This window comes from Hordeum vulgare, chromosome 7H (assembly GCF_904849725.1).
Source record: "Hordeum vulgare subsp. vulgare chromosome 7H, MorexV3_pseudomolecules_assembly, whole genome shotgun sequence".
In the NCBI taxonomy this organism is placed as follows: Eukaryota; Viridiplantae; Streptophyta; class Magnoliopsida; order Poales; family Poaceae; genus Hordeum; species Hordeum vulgare.
The window spans coordinates 596,855,253-596,875,262 of NC_058524.1; the positions used below are offsets into that span (position 1 = coordinate 596,855,253).

Genomic DNA, 20,010 nt, shown 5'->3' on the forward strand with positions numbered 1-20,010 from the left:
GTCAGTGTTGACCTCGTTAGAGAACATGTGAGGTTTGCGTTCCTCGATCCCATATCGCCAAAACTAGGGCCTTTACAACATCTTCATATTTTTCTTTTCCCGAGCAGCGATTTACTACACGGATGGTGGTCGTCGACATTTTATGGTCCACATTGATGACTTCCGGGTCGTTGCTTCTACAAACCTCCGGGTTTAAAGAAGTTTGCTCGTCTGCGCGCCCTCGATGAATGCGGGAGGAACAAGACCTTGACACCCACAATGATTTGGATGTACCTTTTGTTTTTTGTAATTTTTTTTATAAGGGTTTGTGCTACTTAATCATTTGGCCTTTCGTCTTAAAAAATTCACCGGAAGCCATTTAACAAAAAATTTCGAGAAATGTAAGTCTTCTTAAGAAAACCAGCCCGCTTCATTTGGAAGGTGGAATGGTTTCACCTGAGAATCTGAGTAAGCGAGGGGGGTAAACTCACAAATTCCCCGAATTAGAAAACGTAAAGGAAGCGAAGAAAAAGGCGGCGATTTCTATCCCCTCCCGACAGCAAGTGCGAGCTACTGAGCTCTGCCCCGCCCCGCCCCCACCCTCCCTCGTCGCTCGCGCGGCCGCCGCCCTCCCTGATCCGGCAGCCCGAGAGGCCGGTAAGCCCCCTCCCCTCGCCCGATCGTCTCACTCATCCCGCGAGCTAGGGCTCCGCGCGGCCGATCGCGGCCCGGCTCCGCCACCGCCGCGCGCAGCCGACCTCTGAAGCTCCGCTTGTTCGTTCCTTTTTTTTTCTTGGGAGGGAAGCTCCCTATTTACCTTCTTGATCGACTTGATTGTTTCGTGTGTCATCTTCGTCCTGATTAGTGAGTAGTATCGATGATCTTTGAGCTTGATTTGGAGGGCCCTCGGGGAAAGATCGCCCGTAGACTGTAGTTGGTGTAGTAGTTGGTTCTGGGTTCTGAGTCTTACAAGAAAATGTAGAAAAACGTCCCTTTTGGTCTTCAGGTTGACTCATCCAAGATCTATCCGGTTCCGGTCAACTAGTTGTTTACCCAGGTGAACTTGTTGGACATTTTTAATCCTACCAGTCTGCTAGGAAGGATGTGGTCTGAAGCTCATCTGCCGAAGCGTGCTGTGCTTACTGATTGGGTTCATCTGCTGGCCTCCTCTGGAATGCACCCCGTTTGTTCGTTCTGCGCTCAGTCCGCCCACTGATCTGCTGATCGCCTTCAGTGCTGCTTTCGTCTTGTAAAAGTAGCATGATTCATTCTTCGGTTTTGGACTGCAAGTGTCTGAAATTCCCACTCATCCGAGGCAGAGGAACTGGAGTGAGCAGATGCACACTTTGATGTGCTGCTGTGTTGTTGGCTGCTTATCCGGTCCCATTATTGCTAGTCGTTCTCATGCGCCATTTGGCTTGTTGGGATTGGTGCACAGTGTCCGGAAGAATCCCATGTGTAGGTATTAACTGCGAGAGACAAGGACTGAGGAAATGGAGTAATTAAAACATTCTCCGGATGTCTCCTTACTGGGTGGTTAGGATCTGCATATGCATCTCATAGGGCAGGCTATTAAGAGCAAGGAATTTTTGTGTTCCAGCATCACTCTCCCCGTGAGGTTTGATGTATTTCGTGGTACAGGCAGGCAAACATCTAAATGCTATGATGCCAGTAAAAGTTATCTTGTTGGTTGCAATAAGTTGCTTTGGAACTTTTTACCTGCTGTTTCTTGCTGTGTTTCAATGCTTGTTCCCTGTTTCTTGCAGTAACTTTCTGTCTTTGAAGCCCGTTGGAGGTCTATCATCTTGTCGATGTTCGTCTGGAGATAGCATGTCATGTCTGAACAACAGGACCATGTTAGTAAAAGCTCTAGCTCAAGCATCAGCACCAGCACTCAGGAAAGCGAGGAGGAAGTGTCCGTGACTATAGGCAGCCTCCTTGCTCAAGCAAGGAACGACAGCGGATATAGTCTTGGGAGGCGCCTCTTGCATTTGGGTTCCGTCCCGGTAATCAAGAGCCAATCAACATTTGTTACTTTTTAATCTTTTAATGATATTTCCTATTTGCTTCCTTGGGCTTTACCCCTAGCCGAGTCGTAATTACCCTGATGAGGTGTCTCTGAAGTCTGAACTGAACATAATTTGTCGGTGTAGTGCTCAATAGTAGCTAACGCGCATTATACTTTTGAAGTAAAACCACGACACTTATTTTGGATCGGAGGGAGTAATTCTGAATTGCGCATTGCGAAATCAAAAACGAGTCTTTTGCCATCTTTTATGACAAAATTACTAACAACCCTTTTTGCGGCAGCACCGTCCTCGAGTTAATGGAGAGATTCCTAATGTTGACAACGCAACCTTGGATCATGAAAGATTGTTGGAAAGGTAAATATCAGATCTTCTCTTCCCTCCACTTGAATGTGCTGTTGCGCCTTCTTCTGAAGTTCCATCTTTTGCATGCAAAGTTCATTTAGCATTACCTTTTATTCGACAGGTTGGGGACTTATGGTTTGGCCGAGTTTCAGATAGAGGGAGATGGGAATTGTCAGGTTTGTTTGCATGTTCGCCCCAAAAATATATTCTAGGAGGCTTTAACAGAAATTACTGTTCCAATAACATGTTAATTAACCTATAGTTGAATTCAATATGTTCCAAAAAAAAATATAACCCCACCAATGACCTATTGTTACAGTTTCGAGCTTTGGCAGACCAGATTTTTCGCAATCCTGAATATCACAAACAAGTGAGGAAGGCAGTCATGAAGCAGGTAGCCTGTTTGTCTCAGCCCATGGACATTCTGTAGTAATCTAAATAAAAGCATTGATCACGTTGCAGACTCGATAATATAATTTCATTGACATGCAACTATGCTGAATCCTGTCTCTGCTTTGTAGCTAAAAGAATTCAGAAAACGGTATGAAGGCTACGTACCGATGGAATATAAGGTGTACTTGAAGAAAATGAAAAGGTAGCACAGATTATGCTGCTTAAATGATCATGTTCACAGTTGACAGAGACACTATACTAGGTTTCGAGTATATTCATAGCTTCATATATATGCCCTGCAGATCCGGGGAATGGGGGGATCATCTGACCCTTCAAGCGGCTGCAGACCGGGTAACATGCCACTTCTAGTTTGACGATGCTTGAATGGTTTCTAAAGTAAAATCTTGTAATTTCACTTTTTTTAGCTGTAATTGCAGCATTTTTACATAAATTTTCCTGTTATCTCTAAAACATTGACTATACCTCCAAGCCCTGAGGCACAAAAAACTTCTATCCTTGTCCAGGTCCGGTACAAGTACCACTTCGAGTCTATGCAATATCATTTCCTGTCTAACATGCCCGAATTCTGTTACCATTAACATTCGGCCATATTATTGTGTCGAATCTTATAAAACGAAGTTTACTGACCAATCAGGTTTTTTTCTACATTAATGCTTTTCCTGGAAGTATCTCCCTTGTTGTCATGGCATTAGCATGCACCATTTACTCATGTTTATTATTTGCCTGACGCCTTCCTCCCTTGTATCTCTACTTGCTCACAGTTTGGTGCCAAAATTTGTTTGCTGACGTCATTTAGGGACACCTGCTTGATTGAGATAGTCCCCAGGGACCTAACTCCTACAAGAGGTGAGAGCCGATGCACTAGTATCTCTTATGCCCTTGTTATAATCCTGAATTCTATAGAGAGATTTGCTTTCTCCACGACGCCACGCTAAGATTTCGCTGGAAACACGCTATAACTAATATGCTTCCCTGGCACATGTTCCAGAGCTTTGGCTGAGCTTCTGGTGTGAAGTACACTACAATTCTTTGTATGCGACTGATGGTGAGCGTTTGTTTTGCCTAGACCTGCTGATTTTGGTGAACTACCAATTTTCATTTGCATCATTACATATCATTAAAATTTTAACAATCCATTCCAATTATTGCATTGTTCGGTCGACGGTCAGTTCTAACTTCTAAAGGACCTCCTGTTCTGTACACTGCAGATCTCCTGACTCGCAAAACTAAGAAGAAGCATTGGTTGTTCTAGGGCGGTACCGACTTCCGAGGGAGAGGAGCTTCTCTTTGCTGCAGCTGTTCTTCTCCCTTCAGTTTAGCAGGGTTGTGATACTTACTAGCGCTTACTACTTTGGGCCTTTGGCCATCATTGTAAAATCCGAAGTTGAGACTGTTTAGCACGCAGGAATTCCACGGGAACACATCCTCAAAAATATCGAAGTGTGGCCCGGGTTTGTGTAGGATTACGACGCAATGTACAGTAAACTTCAATGTATTTAGCAAGGGAAAAGCATATGGAATGTGAAACTCTCAGCTGCACGAGTCATATGTGATAGACCCTCTGGATCACATGGGTAGGGGATTCGCGCTAGTAAGAGGTGGAGATGGGTTATACCTTCTCCTTGGCTCGAGGATCCCGAGCCTGACACTATGGATGGAGAGTGACGGCGGTGAGTGTGTGTGTGCGTGAGTAGTGGCGGCGGTGGTGCTTCCCGTCGGCCTGCACTAACCCTAGATCGGTAGGGAGTGTCGGTGGGGGCTGCTGCGCACGGTGAACCTCGTACCGTGTGCGTCTGGCACCCATCTCTTTATATAGCGCGGCGACAGGGGTCCACCAACCATAGTTTGGTTGGGCGCCGGCGCGAGTCAAGGGTCCGGTGGGCCGTTGGGCCCACACATGAAAGAGATCAATCTAACATTCCCCCCTTGATCTTAACTTGATACTTTACTAGTTTCATCGCCACAGCTCAATTGTCGATAGAATCAGACAGGTATAACATACCTCTCTGCTTTGAAACGAATTTTGTTCCTTCTGGGCCTCTCATGATCTAGGAATCATAGGTTTTCCCTTAAACCCATGCAGACTAAGTGTTCCTTGAACACATCGGGTGGTAAGCCTTTCGTTAGCGGATCCGCAAGCACATCCTTTGTCCTTATATGCTCGAGACTTGTAGTGATCCTGGATTTTATCTTTCACAACATAATACTTTATATGTATTGTTTTGGTAGCATTAGTCGACTTGTTGTGAGCATAGAATACTGCGGGTTGGTTGTCACAGTACAACTTTAGTGGTTTGTCAATACAATCTACCGCTTTTAAGTCGGGTATAAATTTCTTTAACCATATCACCTGCCTGGTGGACTCAAAACATGCTATGAATTGTGCTTGTACCATGGACGATGCAACTATGGACTGTTTGGAGCTTTTCCACGAAATAGCCCCTCCAGCGAGAGTGAACACGTATTCTGATGTGGATTTTCTATCATCTCTGTCTCCCGCAAAATCTGCGTCTGAATATCCTTTTATCTCCAGGGAATCAGATCTTTTGTATGTTAGCATGAGGTCCTTTGTGCCTTGCGCATAATGCAATGCTTTCTTTACCATCTTCAAGTGCTCTATGCCTGGATTCTCTTGATATCTATCGAGTACCCCGGTGATAAAAGCTAAGCCAGGGCGAGTGAACACTTGTGCATACTGAAAACTTCCAACATCCGAAGTATATGGCACTGCTTTCATTTGATCGAGCTCGGTTCTTGGGACATTGCAATTTTCCAAAACTGTCGCCCTTGACTATAGGAGCGGGTGTAGCCTTACTCGCATGCATATTATACTTTTTGAGAACCTTTTCTAAATATGCTTTCTTGGATAGTCCTAAAACTCCATTTTCCCTATCTTTCATATCAAAATTTGTGGATAAAAACTTCTTTGTTTCTTGAAGCAGACTAACACCATTGCTCGCGATCAAGATATCATCCACATACAAGATTAAGAAAATATATTTCCCATTTTTGAACTTTGCATAAATGCAGTTATCCTCAACATTTTCTTTAAATCCAAAACTTTTAATTATATCATTAAACTTTAGATACCACTTTCTGGAGGCTTGCCTTAGTCCATAAATGGATTTTTTCAGGTGGCATCCCATATCTTCCTTGCCTTCCATGATAAAACCCTTGAATTGTCTCATGTGGACATTTTCTTCTAAATCTCTGTTTAGAAATGTCGTATTTACATCCATTTGATGTAACTCTAAGTCAAAATGCGCAACTAATGTCATTATGATTCTGAAGGAATCCTTACATGAGACTCGAGAAAATGTCTCATTGTAATCTATCCCTTCTCTTTATGTGAATCCTTTTGCCACAAGTCGTGCTTTATACTTTTCTATATTCCCATTAGAGTCATACTTAGTTTTGTAGACCCATTTACAACCTACTGTTTTGGCTCCTTTAGGAATAATTTCTAAGTCCCAAACATCGTTGGAACTCATCGAGTTCATCTCTCTTTCATTGCCTCCAGCCACTTTGATGAGTGAGGGATTCTCATAGCTTCTTCATATGAAGTGGGATCACCTTCCATATGAACCAATTATGTGTTATAAACTTTATAATCAGTATAAATAGATGATCTTCTAGTTCTGTTAGACCTTCTATGTGCCTCATTCTCTGGCACATTTTGTGCCTCAACTTTTGGCACATCTTCTAAAAATGGTTGTTGCACCTCCCTTTCATGTTCAACAACATGTTCAGTCGGATCGTGAAGGACAGGTTCCGGGTCTTCTTCCATAGTTGTCATGGTTGGAGTCACAACAGGTAGTGAGAAAAAATGTCTCTTGAGTCATCGGATTAGGTGCATGCACCCTCTTATCCTCAAGATCAATTTTCCGAACTACCATGCCCCCCCCCCTCATCATTTCGTCCTCTAAGAAGATTGCATGTCTTGTTTCTACAAACTTTGTGTATCTTTTTAGACAGTAGAAACGAAAACCCTTTGATCTATCAGGATAACCAACGAAGTGGCAACTTACTGTTTTGGCGGTGCCGCAAAAAGATTCGGGGTCATTTGAAAATGTTTGGAATTACATAAAAAAGGGGATCTAATAATTGATCTGGCCTCTGCTAAATTGTTTTAGAGGCACTAAAATACTTGATAAAAAGTTGGTTACAATTTTGTAATTGTTTAGGCAATATTTTAAACCCAGCCATGATTTTTGTTTATAGGTTTGTAAAAATATTTAAACCACTTATTATTTGAATTTTGAATTTCGAAGGAAATTTGAAATGAGATATGCTTTCAAAGAGGATCAAGCGCTGTTTAGCAAAAAGGATTATCTTAATCTTGATGACCACTCTAGCTTGATTACATTGTTTACTGTAGGTGATAATCAAGGGCGTTACACATGTGGGAGGGATTTAAAAAAATTGGGTCGGATTTGCATCCTCACAGACACGAAATGAACGTGCCATGCGTCCCCTCCGTGTCCACTACGGGCCTACTAGTCGGCCGCTCAGCCACCACCCTCGTCTTATTAAATTACATCACCTACCTCGAGGCCCGCCTGACAGTGGGTGGAAGGTCCACGTGGCCGTCCTTTTTAATTGAAGCATGCAGCAGGACTGACCTCATCCACTTCCAAACACCCGTCCACATCTAATCATACGATCCTCCCTCGCGAGCGACCAGAAACCTTAGCAAGCCCTAGCCACCACGTGGTTCTTCAACAAGAAGGGCAAAGGGAAGGGGAAAGCTCAGCACTGGCACGAGCTCTTTCCTGCGGGCTTCCTCCTGTGCCGCCGCCTGCTAGACGCGGGTCGCCATCAATGCGGGACCGGCTGTGCATACCAGTCCACCAGGCACAATAGCATTGGCAGTACCGCCAGCCACCGCAGTATCCAGATGTCAACCTCCCGTACGGTTGGCATTTGGATCTGTGGCGGATCCCCATTATGGCAGTGTCGCGCTAGGCGTGGGAGCACACGGAGGAGGTTCGCCAGCGCCGCGAGGACCTCACTTCAGAGCAGCGGGCTATGCGTGCCTACGCGCGAGACTCACCCAACTAGGAGCACTAGTTCGCGCTAGAGCACAAGGAGGAGCGCCGTCGGGGCGTCCACGTCAACCAAGCCGTCCCCTCTTCGCCGCCCGAGGTTCTCCCAGAGGAGGAAGACGAAGAGGTGGCGTACTAAGCCGCCCTCGTGTTGGCCCTACAACACGCGCTCGAGGCGAGCAGGACCGACGAGGACGCCATTGGGATGCGCTGGAGCATGCCCTCGCCTTGTAGGCTGCAGGGGATTCCCTCGAGGCCCCGCTCTTCATCCCGCCTCCGTCACCGCCGTCGCTACCCAACGTCAAGCCCAATACAGAGCCGGAGCCCACACCGACGCGGAAGCGCTTGCCGCCTCCGCCCACTTGGCCAGTGGAGGAGTACAACTGGACCAGCATTGTCCGTGAGTGGGTGAGCGCGCATGTGGTCTACTATGACGCGACACCGGAGGAGGAGATGACCCACCTTGAGCACTGGAAGGCGCACTGGCTCGCCGAGGAGGTCGTCGACAACCATCGACAGCTGTAGTGGGAGCAGGAGGAGGAGGCGATGCGCCTTGAGAAGGAGCGGGCAAGCGACGTTCGAGTGGGCTGGGTCGCCTCCCGCCTTCATCGACCTCACCAACGGCGATGGCGACGACAAGGGCAAGTCAGACGACTAGGGCGTGGATTATTTTTTTTTTGTTTTCTTATCAAGTTTTAGTTATGTTTTAAGTGGATTTTGGCCCACGGTTGTTTGGCCACTTATGTTTAATTAAAATTTTGTTATGTTTATATACGTGTCATGTGTTTATTATTAATATTTTACCCGTGTAAATTTGGTTATGCTTTTAGTTGGACGCATCATTTTTATTTTTACGTGCGTAAATTTGGCTCTGCATACAATGAAAAAGCGGATGCGTACGTCCGCCTGGCCGACTGCGGACAAAGCGTGATCGTCCGGTCGGAGTCGCTCTTACTTCGGTGGCAACTGGCAAGTGAGGAGACGCGGAGACGAGCAGCGCCATCCTCCAAACTCGAAGGCGCTGTCCAATTCTCCGGCGAGCCGCGGCCGCCGCCGAGGAGGAAGGGCAGAGGGGGAGACCCTCGCGTGGCGCGGCTGAGCGGGCTGCGGCGCGGAGGAAAATGGTGGTGGTGGACGCGGCGGAGTTCGGGGCGGAGGGGTTCGACCCGAAGCGGTGGATCAACGCGGCGCTGGACGCGCGGCACCCGTCGGAGCCGCTCGACCGCTTCCTCGCCGACGCCGAGGAGCGGCTGCGCGCCGCGGCCGACGACGCCGGGGCGGCCCTCGAGCGGGACAGCGCCGACGCGCTCCGCCGCGTCCCGCTCGCCTGCCGCGACGCGCTCAGGCTCCGCGACGACGCCCTCGCGCTCCGCTCCCACCTCGCCTCCGTCCTCCACTCCCTCTCCCAGGTAGCTGCCCCCCCGCCCTTCCCGCACCCCTCCGTCGTCCCTAGTCGGATCTGGATCTCGCGCGCGGGCACGCCCGGCAATGGCATGTATGGAATATTTACTATTGCGAAATCGAGACTCGTTTGGATGGGTGTTCCGGAGCAGTGTCATCGGTTCAAATGTGCTGATTCGCATGCTGCAACTCAGTCTGGGAATGATTTATCGATTGTTCACTTTGAGGAGGCATGCCTCGTTCATTCTTACAGCTCGGACTCTACCGTCGCCACCATGTTTTTTAACTGGATCTGGATCTCAAATCTCGAGCCCTTGTCACTTGTACCTGTGTGGTCTTTGCCTTGTGCATAGCATTTTGTTTAAGATTATCATGCAATGTTCACAACGTAATGTTAGATAGCACTACCCAGAATAAGTACCAAACCCACAATTTAAGCTTTGATTTGATCTATTTGGCATTTAGATTTGGTGGCGCATTGTCTACTTTGTTATCATGTGGAATTTGATCCCTCAATTTTCCTGGGCATAGTAAAACTCTGCTAGATTTCGGTACTTGAGTTAGAAAAAATAAGGAAGAAGAACGTATTAGTTTGGGATGCTACCGTGTTTCGCACTTATATATACATCATAGTTATGCACACAGAGAACTATTGAGCATGCTGTATAAAGTACATAGAAACTCGCAAATTCAAAGCTGATGTCCATATGAACCGTGTCTAAGCATGTACGTGTATTGCCATAAAATACTGAGATCTATAGTTCTAGTGAATTACATGTTGAACATATTCTTGAAAGAGCTGCAGCAGTAACATTCTTCTCCCAGTGTGATTGAGTGTGTAGTTGTTACTGCAATGCAACTGTCTAATCCAATTGTTATGACGACAGTAGCATTTTGTTAGAATACAATTGGATTTAATTCATGCTAGATTATTTGGAACTATTGATTCCTTATTCTAATGCAAAGGAAACATTGAGAAGTATATATCAGTGACGTTAAATCACACATGCCACGTGCATGTATCAAAAACAAATTTGGCACACTTTTTTAGCTTTATTTTGGAAATGTGTCTGTTAACCAATTAGTTATGATAATCTCTCCAACCAGGCTGAGGGCTCATCTGCTGAGTCAATAACTGCGCTAGCACGAATTGATACTGTGAAACAACGCATGGAAGCTGCATACACGACATTGCAGGTATGTTTTAATAGTATCTACCATGGCACGGCACATTCAACCAGAGTACCTGCTTTACTCAAGTGGTAAGTTCTTATCTAATAATTGTGAGTCTGTTGGCTGGAATTGCAGGATGCAGCTGGACTAGCTCAATTGAGCCAAAGTGTTGAGGATGTGTTTTCGAGTGGCGATCTTCCAAAAGCCGCAGAAACCCTGGCAACCATGAGACATTGCTTGTCAGCAGTTGGGGAGGTCCTTTACTCTCCCCTCTCTCTTTCTCCCCAAGCATCTATGCATGGCCTGTTCATTTAGCCTGTTAAATGTTGCTTTCAGGTTGCAGAGTTTGCTAATGTGAGAAAGCAGCTTGAAGTATTGGAAGAAAGGCTGGACGAAATGGTTCAGCCCCGTTTATTGGATGCCCTTTCTAACCGCAAGGTTTCTGTCTCGCAAATTAGCTCATTTATGTCAACACTCCATGAAACATCTTTATTTATTTTATTTTGAACCTCTTCATGTGCATTTTTGGTTGAAAGATTGAGGCTGTGCAAGATCTTCGTGGTATATTGACACGTATTGGGAGGTTTAAGTCCCTAGAGGTGCAATACACGAAGATTCATGTCAAGCCTCTGAAGAAACTCTGGGAAGATTTTGACCTAAAGCAAAGGGCCAACAGGGCAGAGATGGAGAAGCGTGGTGGCGAAATCAATAGCATCTTATTCTCAAGCTGGTTGCCAAGTTTCTATGATGAGACACTACTTTACCTTGAACAAGAATGGAAGTGGTATGTCCATGGGATCCTGTTTTCTTCCGTTGTGTGTTTAGAAATACTTGTGGTTGTAAATTAGTTAAACAGAAGCTGGCCTATGGCAGCAGTCTAACTATCTTTGGGCCACATGAAAAATGTTTGCCCCACCGACCATCTTTGAACCGTCGTGTTTTAAAATGCCAATGCTTGCAGGTGCTTGACTGCTTTCCCAGAAGAATACAGATCACTAGTCCCAAAAGTACTTGTTGAGACCATGAGTGAGCTGAATTCAAGCTTTGTCTCTCGCGTTAATGTAGCAACTGGGGATGCTGTTCCTGAAACCAGATCTGTTGCAAAAGGTATGCATCGTGTATTTGTTTGTTTATTTGGCAAGTTATTAGCTATTTTTTCTTGTTTGTTGCATAAGAGCACTTAGTTTTATTCTCTAATTAGTTGATTTATTTTCTCTATCTCCAGGTGTACTGGATGTTATATCAGGTGACTTGCCAAAAAGCATCAAATTGCAGAATAAACATCTTGCTGCACTAATTGAATTGCACAACATGACTGGCACTTTTGCTCGGAACATTCAGCACTTATTTTCAGAATCAGATCTGGGAGTTGTGCTGAATACACTGAAAGCTATTTATTCCCCATATGAAACCTTTAAAATGAGGTAAGCTTTAAAGTCGTTTTATCTGATAAAAGCAAATGAAAGAAAATAAACCTATCTTGCATCTTGTTGCCACCTGTATTTACAAATTGATATTATTAAGTCATAATACTATGCAATTAGTTCTGTATGCTAACTTTCATCTCATGTAGGTATGGGCAGATGGAGCGCGCTGTACTTTCTGCCGCCATGGCCGGCATAGATATCCGTGGGGCTGTCTCCCGTGGTTTAGGTGCACAAGGTATAGAGCTAAGTGAAACTGTCCGTAGGATGGAGGAATCAATCCCACAGATGATAGTACTTCTTGAAGCAGCTGTTGAGAGATGCATTAGTCTCACTGGTGGTTCAGAGGCAGATGAACTAGTACTGGCTCTTGATGACGTCATGCTGCAATACATATCTAATCTACAAGAAACTCTGAAGTCCCTGAGGACAGTATGTGGATTGGATAGTACCGCACATAGTGATGCCTCGAAAAAAGATGCAGGGTTGGAGAAAAAGGAAGCACCACGATTGGTGGATGTGTCTGAAGAGGAGGAATGGTCAATTGTCCAGGGTGCTTTGCAGGTTCTTACAGTTGCTGATTGCTTAACTAGCAGAACCTCGGTTTTCGAAGCTTCTTTAAGGGCTACTCTTGCCAGGATTGGAACAAACTTTTCTCTTTCCGGATTTGGTTCTACCATGGATAAATCACCTGCTGGTACTGCTGATGAGAGCTCGGGAGCTCCTCTGGGTGGGAGGGCAGCACTTGATATTGCAACCATTCGACTCACCAGTCTACCAGACAAGTCTAAGAAACTCCTCACTGTACTGGAACAGGTAAGTTATATGCTTCTAAAATTTCTTGCATTTAGTGTTACAACGCAGGGCACATCAATTATTTCTCTGACTGCAACTGTACATCTGAACAATCAGCTAGTGACTTAACTTGCAAATGATGCATGTCAACACTACTCTTATTTAAGTAGCAATCAAGGTGTCAACACTACTCTTATTTAAGTAGCAATCAAGGTCCCAAATTATTTGACTTTTGATCTAGGGTTAAGACTGCAGACTACATTTTCTTATTGGGCTGAGTCAGCATATATCTATTCTCTAGCAAATGATGGATTTCTGTGTTTGGTAAAATATGTATGCTTGATCATGTGATAATATGCTCTTTACATGGTTGCTCAAGATTGCTGATCATGAGCGAGTCCACATATTTACTTTGAACAGAACATATGGAGTAAAACTGTTGGATTTGATTTACTTATAATCTCTCGCTCCACATGAAATTTAGCAGTAACTTTCTTTTGTATTACTGTAAGTTATTACTATTCAACTGTGGCATAGAGCCTCTTCATATACCTCTTGATTCTTGCGCATGGAATAAATTCTAAAATTATTTCTGTTGTACAGTCAAAAGATCCTAGGTTCCACGCTCTTCCTGTCACGTCACAAAGAGTCGCGGCCTTCTCAGACAAAGTAAACGAGCTTGTGTACGATGTTCTCATTTCCAAAGTCCGGCAACGTCTCAGTGAGATAGCCCGCCTCCCAATCTGGTCATCCGTGGAGGAGCAGGGTGGTCTTCCTCTTCCAAGCTTCAGTGCGTACCCACAGGCATACGTGACCAGTGTCGGGGAGTATCTCCTCACTTTACCACAGCAGTTGGAGCCTCTCACCGAAGGCATCTCAGGCAGCGAGGCTGGCAACGATGAGGCTCAGTTCTTTGCTACAGAGTGGATATTCAAGGTAAGTGATACATTCAAAGTCACACAATGTAGACTTGGAATCTTGAACAGGACTGTCCATCACCCTGTTTACTTCTAAAATATGCTGTCAACAAAATCAAACCATGCTCCAATGCTAATCTTGTTTTATGTTCCAAATTATGTAGGGAATCGTGTGTTATACATAGTGAAAATATGTGCATCACAATTGAACAGATCAAATACATTAAATCCCCTCAACAGTCTTGTCATATTTACATAGCACCGAATAAGAAAAAGCACGAAACCCTTGAATTTAAACATGCTGAAAAAATTCTAGCATGATTTCTTGATATTTGTTTCCATGTTTCAGGTCGCCGAGGGTGCCACCGCTCTGTTCATGGAGCAGCTGCGCGGGATCCACTACATCACGGACCGGGGCGCCCAGCAGCTCGCGGCGGACATCGAGTATCTGAACAACGTCCTCTCGGCGCTGTCGATGCCGATCCCTCCATTCCTGTCCACCTTCCACGCCTGCATCTCTACCCCGAGGGACCAGGTCCGCGACCTGATAAAATCGGAGGGCGGAACCCAGCTGGACCTCCCCACCGCCCATCTGGTCTCCAAGATCCGGCGCATATCGCTAGAGTAGTGGGAAAAGAATGTTGGTTGCTGTGGTATTTTTGCAAGTCATACTAGCTCTGTAAAAGCATGCGTCCAAGTGTGTGTCCCTCCCACATCCTGAGCAATTCGCTCATGTGTCCTTGCTTCCTCTATTCATCCTCTTCTTTCCCCCTTTTGGAGACAGCGAGCTTTGCCTCTGTAAGTTGTAACTGTACTGCTTGCAGGTATAGAGAGTATCATACAGTATCACAGACGTCATTCAGAGAATCATACAGTAATTTGGCTGACCCAAATAAACAGCAGGGGAATTGTTAGTCGGCAGGTGGCAACGTTTTTCTGTCTTTGTGTGCTGGCTGAATTGTAAATTATAGTTAAATTATTTTTTCAGAAAACTTCTGATCTATTATTCAACTGTAAAGGTAGTATAAAGAACATCAGAAGTAAAAATTACATGAAGGTCCATAGGCCGCCTAGCGACAAGCACCGGAGTGAGGCGAATGTGTGCTCCTGTCAGCGTCTCTCCCTCATCGGAGTTCGACAAACCTTGTTGTAGTAGTTAGTCAGGAATTTGTTGTATTAAGGCGCCATATGACCATCACACTCGAGCAACAACGGCCGCCGGTGAAGAGAAGCATGGATTGGAAGACGAACAAAGACTGAAAAATGCCGACCGAATCCCATGAGATTTGCCGAAGACACATCTCCACAGGTCCTCCTTCGACGCCAGATGCACCCCCGAGATGGTGACCAGGAGGGAAAAACCTTGTTCCATATTGTAAAAAGTCGGAACCGCGTGTTAAACCCTAATAAAACTTGAAAAAAAGGAACACTTAAAAAACGAAGGCCTCGTGGCGGTAAGGACCGAGATCCACGGCGTCCCTGGTCCTCGGAGACAAGGTGGACCAGAAGTCGCTGCACCACCGAGAGGCAGATGAAACCCTAGCTGAGAAGCAGATGGTAGTTAAGGGTTTTCTGACTAAATGCAGTAAGATTTTGGTCCTGTTTAGATACTCCAACTCAGTTAGAGGTTAAAGTTAGATTTTAATCCTGAACGGTGTTTGGATGACAGGGTTAGATTGACAATAAATGCTTTTTTTTTAATCATTTGGCTACTTTAAACCCTATTTTCTGTCCTATAAATGTATTATTTTTTTAATGATCTCAAGGAGAACTAACCCAAATAAGTACATCTTGAATGAGTTAGCCTTTTGAATTGGTTAGATGCAGCTAACCTAAACTAATTCTCATGTTTGAATATTTCTAGGTTAGTTGAGTCTAAACTAAATCTAACCCATGGATCCAAACACGGCCTTTGCTGTCACGGCGCGAGCTTAAAAACAAAGAGAGGTGCGTCTCAAGCCTCAGCGTGACACGAAGCTCAGGTCTCACGAGCGGCTGGCCGTGCTGCTACATCCACCCTGTGACTGGCACTTCACGGGAGGGGGTCCAACCAAGTCCCTCTCTTCCCTGGCGGCATGGCGACACGACAGGGGTCGGGACTCGGGAGGTTGTTGCGTGAGCGCGAACCCGGCCACGACGCCGACGCCGTCGTCCACGGGAAAATAGCACGGCCCATTCTCATTTTTCACCCGGAGCAGAGCACTAGAGCAGAGAGAGGGTCGTTTTCTACGCGGCGCGGTTACGTCTGTCTATGTGGGCTCATCTCTTCCTTATCGACGCTGTGGGAGCAGAGCCGCCCACGTCCCCCCCCCCCTCCCTCCCCTCTACCGAAATCCCCACGCAACTGCGCACCACCGGAGGACACTAAATCCGCGGCCGCTAGCTAGCTCCTCGTCGCCCACCGGTATACGCTACTTATACGCTCGCCTCGCCTCGCCTCGCTCCCTCACAACCCCCCTCCTCCGCCCCGGCCCCGATCCAACTCAGGTGCGTCATGCCCTCGTACCCCGGCTGATTCGTTTGAAAAGTTTCCGCTTCAATCCTGCTCGCCAAGGCAGCCCTGCGCGGCGGTGTCCCGCGGGATTCCCTTGCCTTCGCTTCCGCCTGTGGTTCTGGAGCGAGCGTCTGGGCGCTGGCGTTGGCCTGGAGCGATTCTGGGGGGGGTAATCTGGGCTGGGGGATTGGATTGGGTAGCGTGTGTGGTAGCTTGCGCTGCTGCTAATCTAGGTTATTATGGTGGCTGTTTAGGTTGGATTGCTCGTCTCAGTTACGTACAGTAGAGTAATCTCAAGAGCACACAAGCTGCTTGGGAGCGCTTTGAGCTTGAGGGGATGGATGGATGGATGGATGGACGGATGGCTCTGGTAGCTTCCAGCTGGAGCAAGGAATGAAATGGCTGCTTGGTGGCACCTCTACTTTGTCTCGTTCCATTCTACTTGTGATAATCACAAGGAACTCTTGCCTGCTGGACCAAGGCTTTTTGCTGTCAAACATTTTACATCCCAACGGCTGCTGGTGGTACCTAGCCTAGTGTCCAAAATGAAACTAGCTGTTCAGACTTAGGGGGGGTATGTTCTTCTGATTTGTGATAATGATGGGGCTTCTGCCCGTAGCATTCGGCGGTTCAGTTGGACTGAATTAGTGATGCATAGCATTAAGCTTAGGAAAAGTACATGGCTGACTGGGTGCATAATCTGTCTACTAACGATTGTTTCCTGTCTCTGGTTGACGCTGACCATCTTTCTGTTCGTTTCATCCGCAGTGAGCAAACATGGCGCCATCTATGAGCCTCGCCGCGAAAGGGCTGCTCCCCTTCGGAGCGCTCCCCTCGAGCGGCGGCGTCGCGCAGAGGCCGGTGTCCGTGACCGCCTCCCTGGAGCACAAGCCCAGCGAGTCTAAGAGGAGGCTCCTCAAGCTTGCGCTCGGAGGAGTCGGCCTGCCCGCCTTGCTGACTGCCAACAAGGCCCTCGCCGATGACCAGGGCGTCTCTTCCTCCAGGATGTCTTACTCCAGGTTCCTCGAGTACCTCGACAAGGACAGGGTGAAGAAGGTCGACCTGTTTGAGAACGGGACCATTGCTATCGTGGAGGCCATCTCTCCCGAGCTCGGCAACCGCGTGCAGAGGGTCCGTGTGCAGCTTCCCGGCCTCAGCCAGGAGCTTCTCCAGAAGCTTAGGGAGAAGAACATTGACTTTGCTGCGCACAACCAGCAGGAGGACTCCGGTAATCTCCTCTTCAACCTTATCGGGAACTTGGCCTTCCCGCTTATCCTTATCGGCGGTCTGTTCTTGCTGTCGAGAAGAGGGGGATCTGGTGGCATGGGTGGACCCGGTGGGCCTGGCTTTCCCCTTGGTTTTGGCCAGTCCAAGGCCAAGTTCCAGATGGAGCCCAACACCGGTGTTACGTTCGATGATGTTGCTGGTGTCGACGAAGCAAAGCAGGACTTTATGGAAGTGGTTGAGTTCTTGAAGAAGCCAGAGAGGTTCACCGCCGTTGGTGCCCGCATTCCCAAGGGTGTGCTGCTTGTTGGTCCTCCTGGAACTGGTAAGACTTTGCTTGCCAAGGCGATCGCAGGAGAGGCTGGCGTGCCATTCTTCTCGATATCGGGTTCCGAGTTCGTGGAGATGTTTGTTGGTGTTGGTGCCTCCCGTGTTCGTGATCTCTTCAAGAAGGCCAAGGAGAATGCTCCTTGCATAGTGTTTGTTGATGAAATTGATGCTGTTGGAAGGCAAAGAGGAACAGGTATCGGTGGTGGGAACGATGAAAGGGAGCAGACTCTCAATCAGCTGTTGACTGAGATGGATGGTTTTGAGGGGAACACTGGAATCATTGTTGTTGCTGCCACCAACAGGGCTGACATCTTGGATTCTGCTTTACTTAGACCTGGACGCTTTGACAGACAGGTTAGTTTCTATCCAGCTTTTTTAAGGTTAACATCAGTCTGGAATTTATTTTGCATGTTCTGTACAATATTTGCATATTCCTACCCATTGCAAATGTTCCTGCAGAAGTGTTTAGCTTAATTTGTTCTTTCGTACTGAGATCCTCAGGTGCCTGTATCACAAGTCCAGTGCATTGGGTTCAACGCTTGCATTATGTTCCAGTATCTTAAAAAGTTGGAATCAATTAGAACCTATTTTTAAACATTCTGGATCTTCCTTAACGTTTTGGATATACCCTGCGTCTTACACAGGTGAGTGTTGATGTTCCTGATGTGCGTGGAAGGACAGAGATTCTCAAGGTGCACGGTAGCAACAAGAAGTTTGATGCCGATGTTTCTCTTGAAGTCATTGCAATGAGAACACCTGGGTTCAGTGGAGCAGACTTGGCGAATCTTCTGAACGAGGCAGCCATATTAGCAGGCCGACGTGGGAGGACCGGAATTTCCTCAAAGGAGATTGACGATTCAATTGATAGGATAGTGGCTGGTATGGAAGGGACTGTCATGACAGATGGGAAGAGCAAAAGTCTTGTTGCTTACCACGAAGTCGGGCATGCAGTTTGCGGGTAAGACAGAATCTTCATCTCTTCGAATCTCCTATTTTGCCGAATATATTGCATTGTATTTGATGGATTTCTCAGCATTTCTCTAGTGCATTTAGATGCTATTTTGTGCCAGTGAAGACTTTCAACCTCCTTTTGCATGCACCGTTATGTGTATCAAGCGACTTTATTTTCTCCATCTTTTTCCTTCTGAAGAGGATACTGTATGCTTATGCTTTTAGGAGTTTCTCCGTTCTTTGTTTATTACTCGCACGACAAACTTCCCAACAACCTGGTTCATGTCTGAAGATGTTACTTTTTGCAGAACTTTGACGCCTGGCCACGACCCCGTCCAGAAGGTCACCCTTGTTCCAAGGGGTCAAGCTCGTGGTCTCACCTGGTTCATTCCCATGGATGACCCAACGCTCATCTCTAGGCAGCAGCTGTTTGCCAGAATCGTCGGTGGCCTTGGCGGTAGGGCGGCCGAGGAGGTCATATTCGGAGAGCCTGAGGTGACCACCGGAGCTGCCGGTGACTTGCAGCAGATCACCGGCTTAGCCAAGCAGGTATGCTCTCTTTCTGTCCTAAAGCAGGCTGCTATAGTAAATTTTCTAAACATGTGGTCTCAACCATTGGTCTCTGTCAATGATCATACTGATTCCGGTGCCTCTGCAGATGGTGGTGACGTTCGGCATGTCGGACATCGGGCCGTGGTCTCTGATGGACGCCGCACAGAGCGGGGACGTGATCATGCGGATGATGGCTCGGAACTCCATGTCGGAGAAGCTGGCGCTAGACATCGACTCGGCGGTGAAGCAGCTGTCGGACCAGGCATACGAGATCGCGCTGCAGCAGGTGAGGGAGAACCGCGTGGCCATGGACAAGATCGTGGAGGTGCTCCTGGAGAAGGAGACGCTGAGCGGCGACGAGTTCCGGGCCATCCTGTCCGAGTTCACGGAGATCCCCGTCGAGAACCGGGTGCCCCCGACGCCCCAGGCCGCCGTCCCGGTCTAGGCTCGTACGCGTTTATAGGGTTGGAAAGTTTTTTGTTGTTGCTGCTCTTGTAAGATGTTCATATTTCTTGGATGTACACTAATTCCTGCTCGAGGCACGGCGTGTAATGTTAACTCACTCGCGGTTAATTATAAGATGTAATTACTCCTTGGAAGGAATTTTTGCGCGGGAGCCTCCGGTTCCCCTTGGGAAGGGAAACTCTGCTTCCTGATGCAGAATGGGGGAAGAAAAGAGCCTTGGATGATGGCCTTGTGAGGTTTTTCGACATTTCGAACCTCAACTTCTGCGTTCGACGGTTAGCTAATCGTATGATCTTTCAAGCGGAATTTGGTTTTGATTTGGTTTTGTTAGTGAATTTATGTACAGACTGATGCATTGAACTATGTCAAATGTGTGGTTTGTACCCTAGTGCATCACTTCTCTCTGATATGCAATCAGACTATGTTCAGACTGGATATCTATCAGCCAGTGTCGCTATCTTGCCAAAGTGGTGG

General features: G+C 46.9%; 3 protein-coding genes across 3 annotated transcripts; all 3 read left to right on the forward strand.

The window, feature by feature from the left end:
- Positions 1–514: 514 nt before the first annotated feature.
- Positions 515–4,298, forward strand: LOC123407212 (OVARIAN TUMOR DOMAIN-containing deubiquitinating enzyme 11-like). The gene is made up of 10 exons (XM_045100290.1): positions 515–636; positions 1,746–1,985; positions 2,290–2,363; positions 2,473–2,527; positions 2,671–2,745; positions 2,873–2,946; positions 3,047–3,095; positions 3,527–3,611; positions 3,754–3,810; positions 3,974–4,298. Exons 2-10 carry the CDS (start codon positions 1,815–1,817, stop codon positions 4,015–4,017), a joined length of 684 nt encoding a protein of 227 aa, XP_044956225.1. The 5' UTR covers positions 515–636; positions 1,746–1,814; the 3' UTR covers positions 4,018–4,298.
- A 4,430-nt stretch (positions 4,299–8,728) lies between these two features.
- Positions 8,729–14,367, forward strand: LOC123407213 (conserved oligomeric Golgi complex subunit 7). The gene is made up of 10 exons (XM_045100291.1): positions 8,729–9,219; positions 10,319–10,408; positions 10,520–10,639; positions 10,721–10,822; positions 10,921–11,168; positions 11,346–11,491; positions 11,610–11,808; positions 11,958–12,624; positions 13,207–13,539; positions 13,870–14,367. Exons 1-10 carry the CDS (start codon positions 8,932–8,934, stop codon positions 14,146–14,148), a joined length of 2,472 nt encoding a protein of 823 aa, XP_044956226.1. The 5' UTR covers positions 8,729–8,931; the 3' UTR covers positions 14,149–14,367.
- A 1,362-nt stretch (positions 14,368–15,729) lies between these two features.
- Positions 15,730–19,670, forward strand: LOC123407214 (ATP-dependent zinc metalloprotease FTSH 2, chloroplastic). The gene is made up of 5 exons (XM_045100292.1): positions 15,730–16,007; positions 16,783–17,922; positions 18,213–18,526; positions 18,828–19,068; positions 19,178–19,670. The coding sequence occupies exons 2-5, from the start codon at positions 16,792–16,794 to the stop codon at positions 19,514–19,516; spliced, it is 2,025 nt and encodes a 674-aa protein (XP_044956227.1). The 5' UTR covers positions 15,730–16,007; positions 16,783–16,791; the 3' UTR covers positions 19,517–19,670.
- The last annotated feature ends 340 nt before the right edge of the window (positions 19,671–20,010 follow it).

Excerpts from the sequence above, each read along its gene's own strand:
- LOC123407212 (XM_045100290.1), top strand. The coding sequence starts at position 1,815 with ATGTCTGAACAACAGGACCATGTTAGTAAAAGCTCTAGCTCAAGCATC. Across the intron at positions 1,986-2,289 it reads TGCATTTGGGTTCCGTCCCG|CACCGTCCTCGAGTTAATGG; the intron begins GTAATCAAGAGC and ends TTTTTGCGGCAG. Across the intron at positions 2,364-2,472 it reads CATGAAAGATTGTTGGAAAG|GTTGGGGACTTATGGTTTGG; the intron begins GTAAATATCAGA and ends TTTATTCGACAG.
- LOC123407213 (XM_045100291.1), top strand. The coding sequence starts at position 8,932 with ATGGTGGTGGTGGACGCGGCGGAGTTCGGGGCGGAGGGGTTCGACCCG. Across the intron at positions 10,823-10,920 it reads ATGCCCTTTCTAACCGCAAG|ATTGAGGCTGTGCAAGATCT; the intron begins GTTTCTGTCTCG and ends TTTGGTTGAAAG. Across the intron at positions 13,540-13,869 it reads CTACAGAGTGGATATTCAAG|GTCGCCGAGGGTGCCACCGC; the intron begins GTAAGTGATACA and ends TCCATGTTTCAG.
- LOC123407214 (XM_045100292.1), top strand. The coding sequence starts at position 16,792 with ATGGCGCCATCTATGAGCCTCGCCGCGAAAGGGCTGCTCCCCTTCGGA. Across the intron at positions 17,923-18,212 it reads CTGGACGCTTTGACAGACAG|GTGAGTGTTGATGTTCCTGA; the intron begins GTTAGTTTCTAT and ends CGTCTTACACAG. Across the intron at positions 18,527-18,827 it reads GTCGGGCATGCAGTTTGCGG|AACTTTGACGCCTGGCCACG; the intron begins GTAAGACAGAAT and ends TACTTTTTGCAG.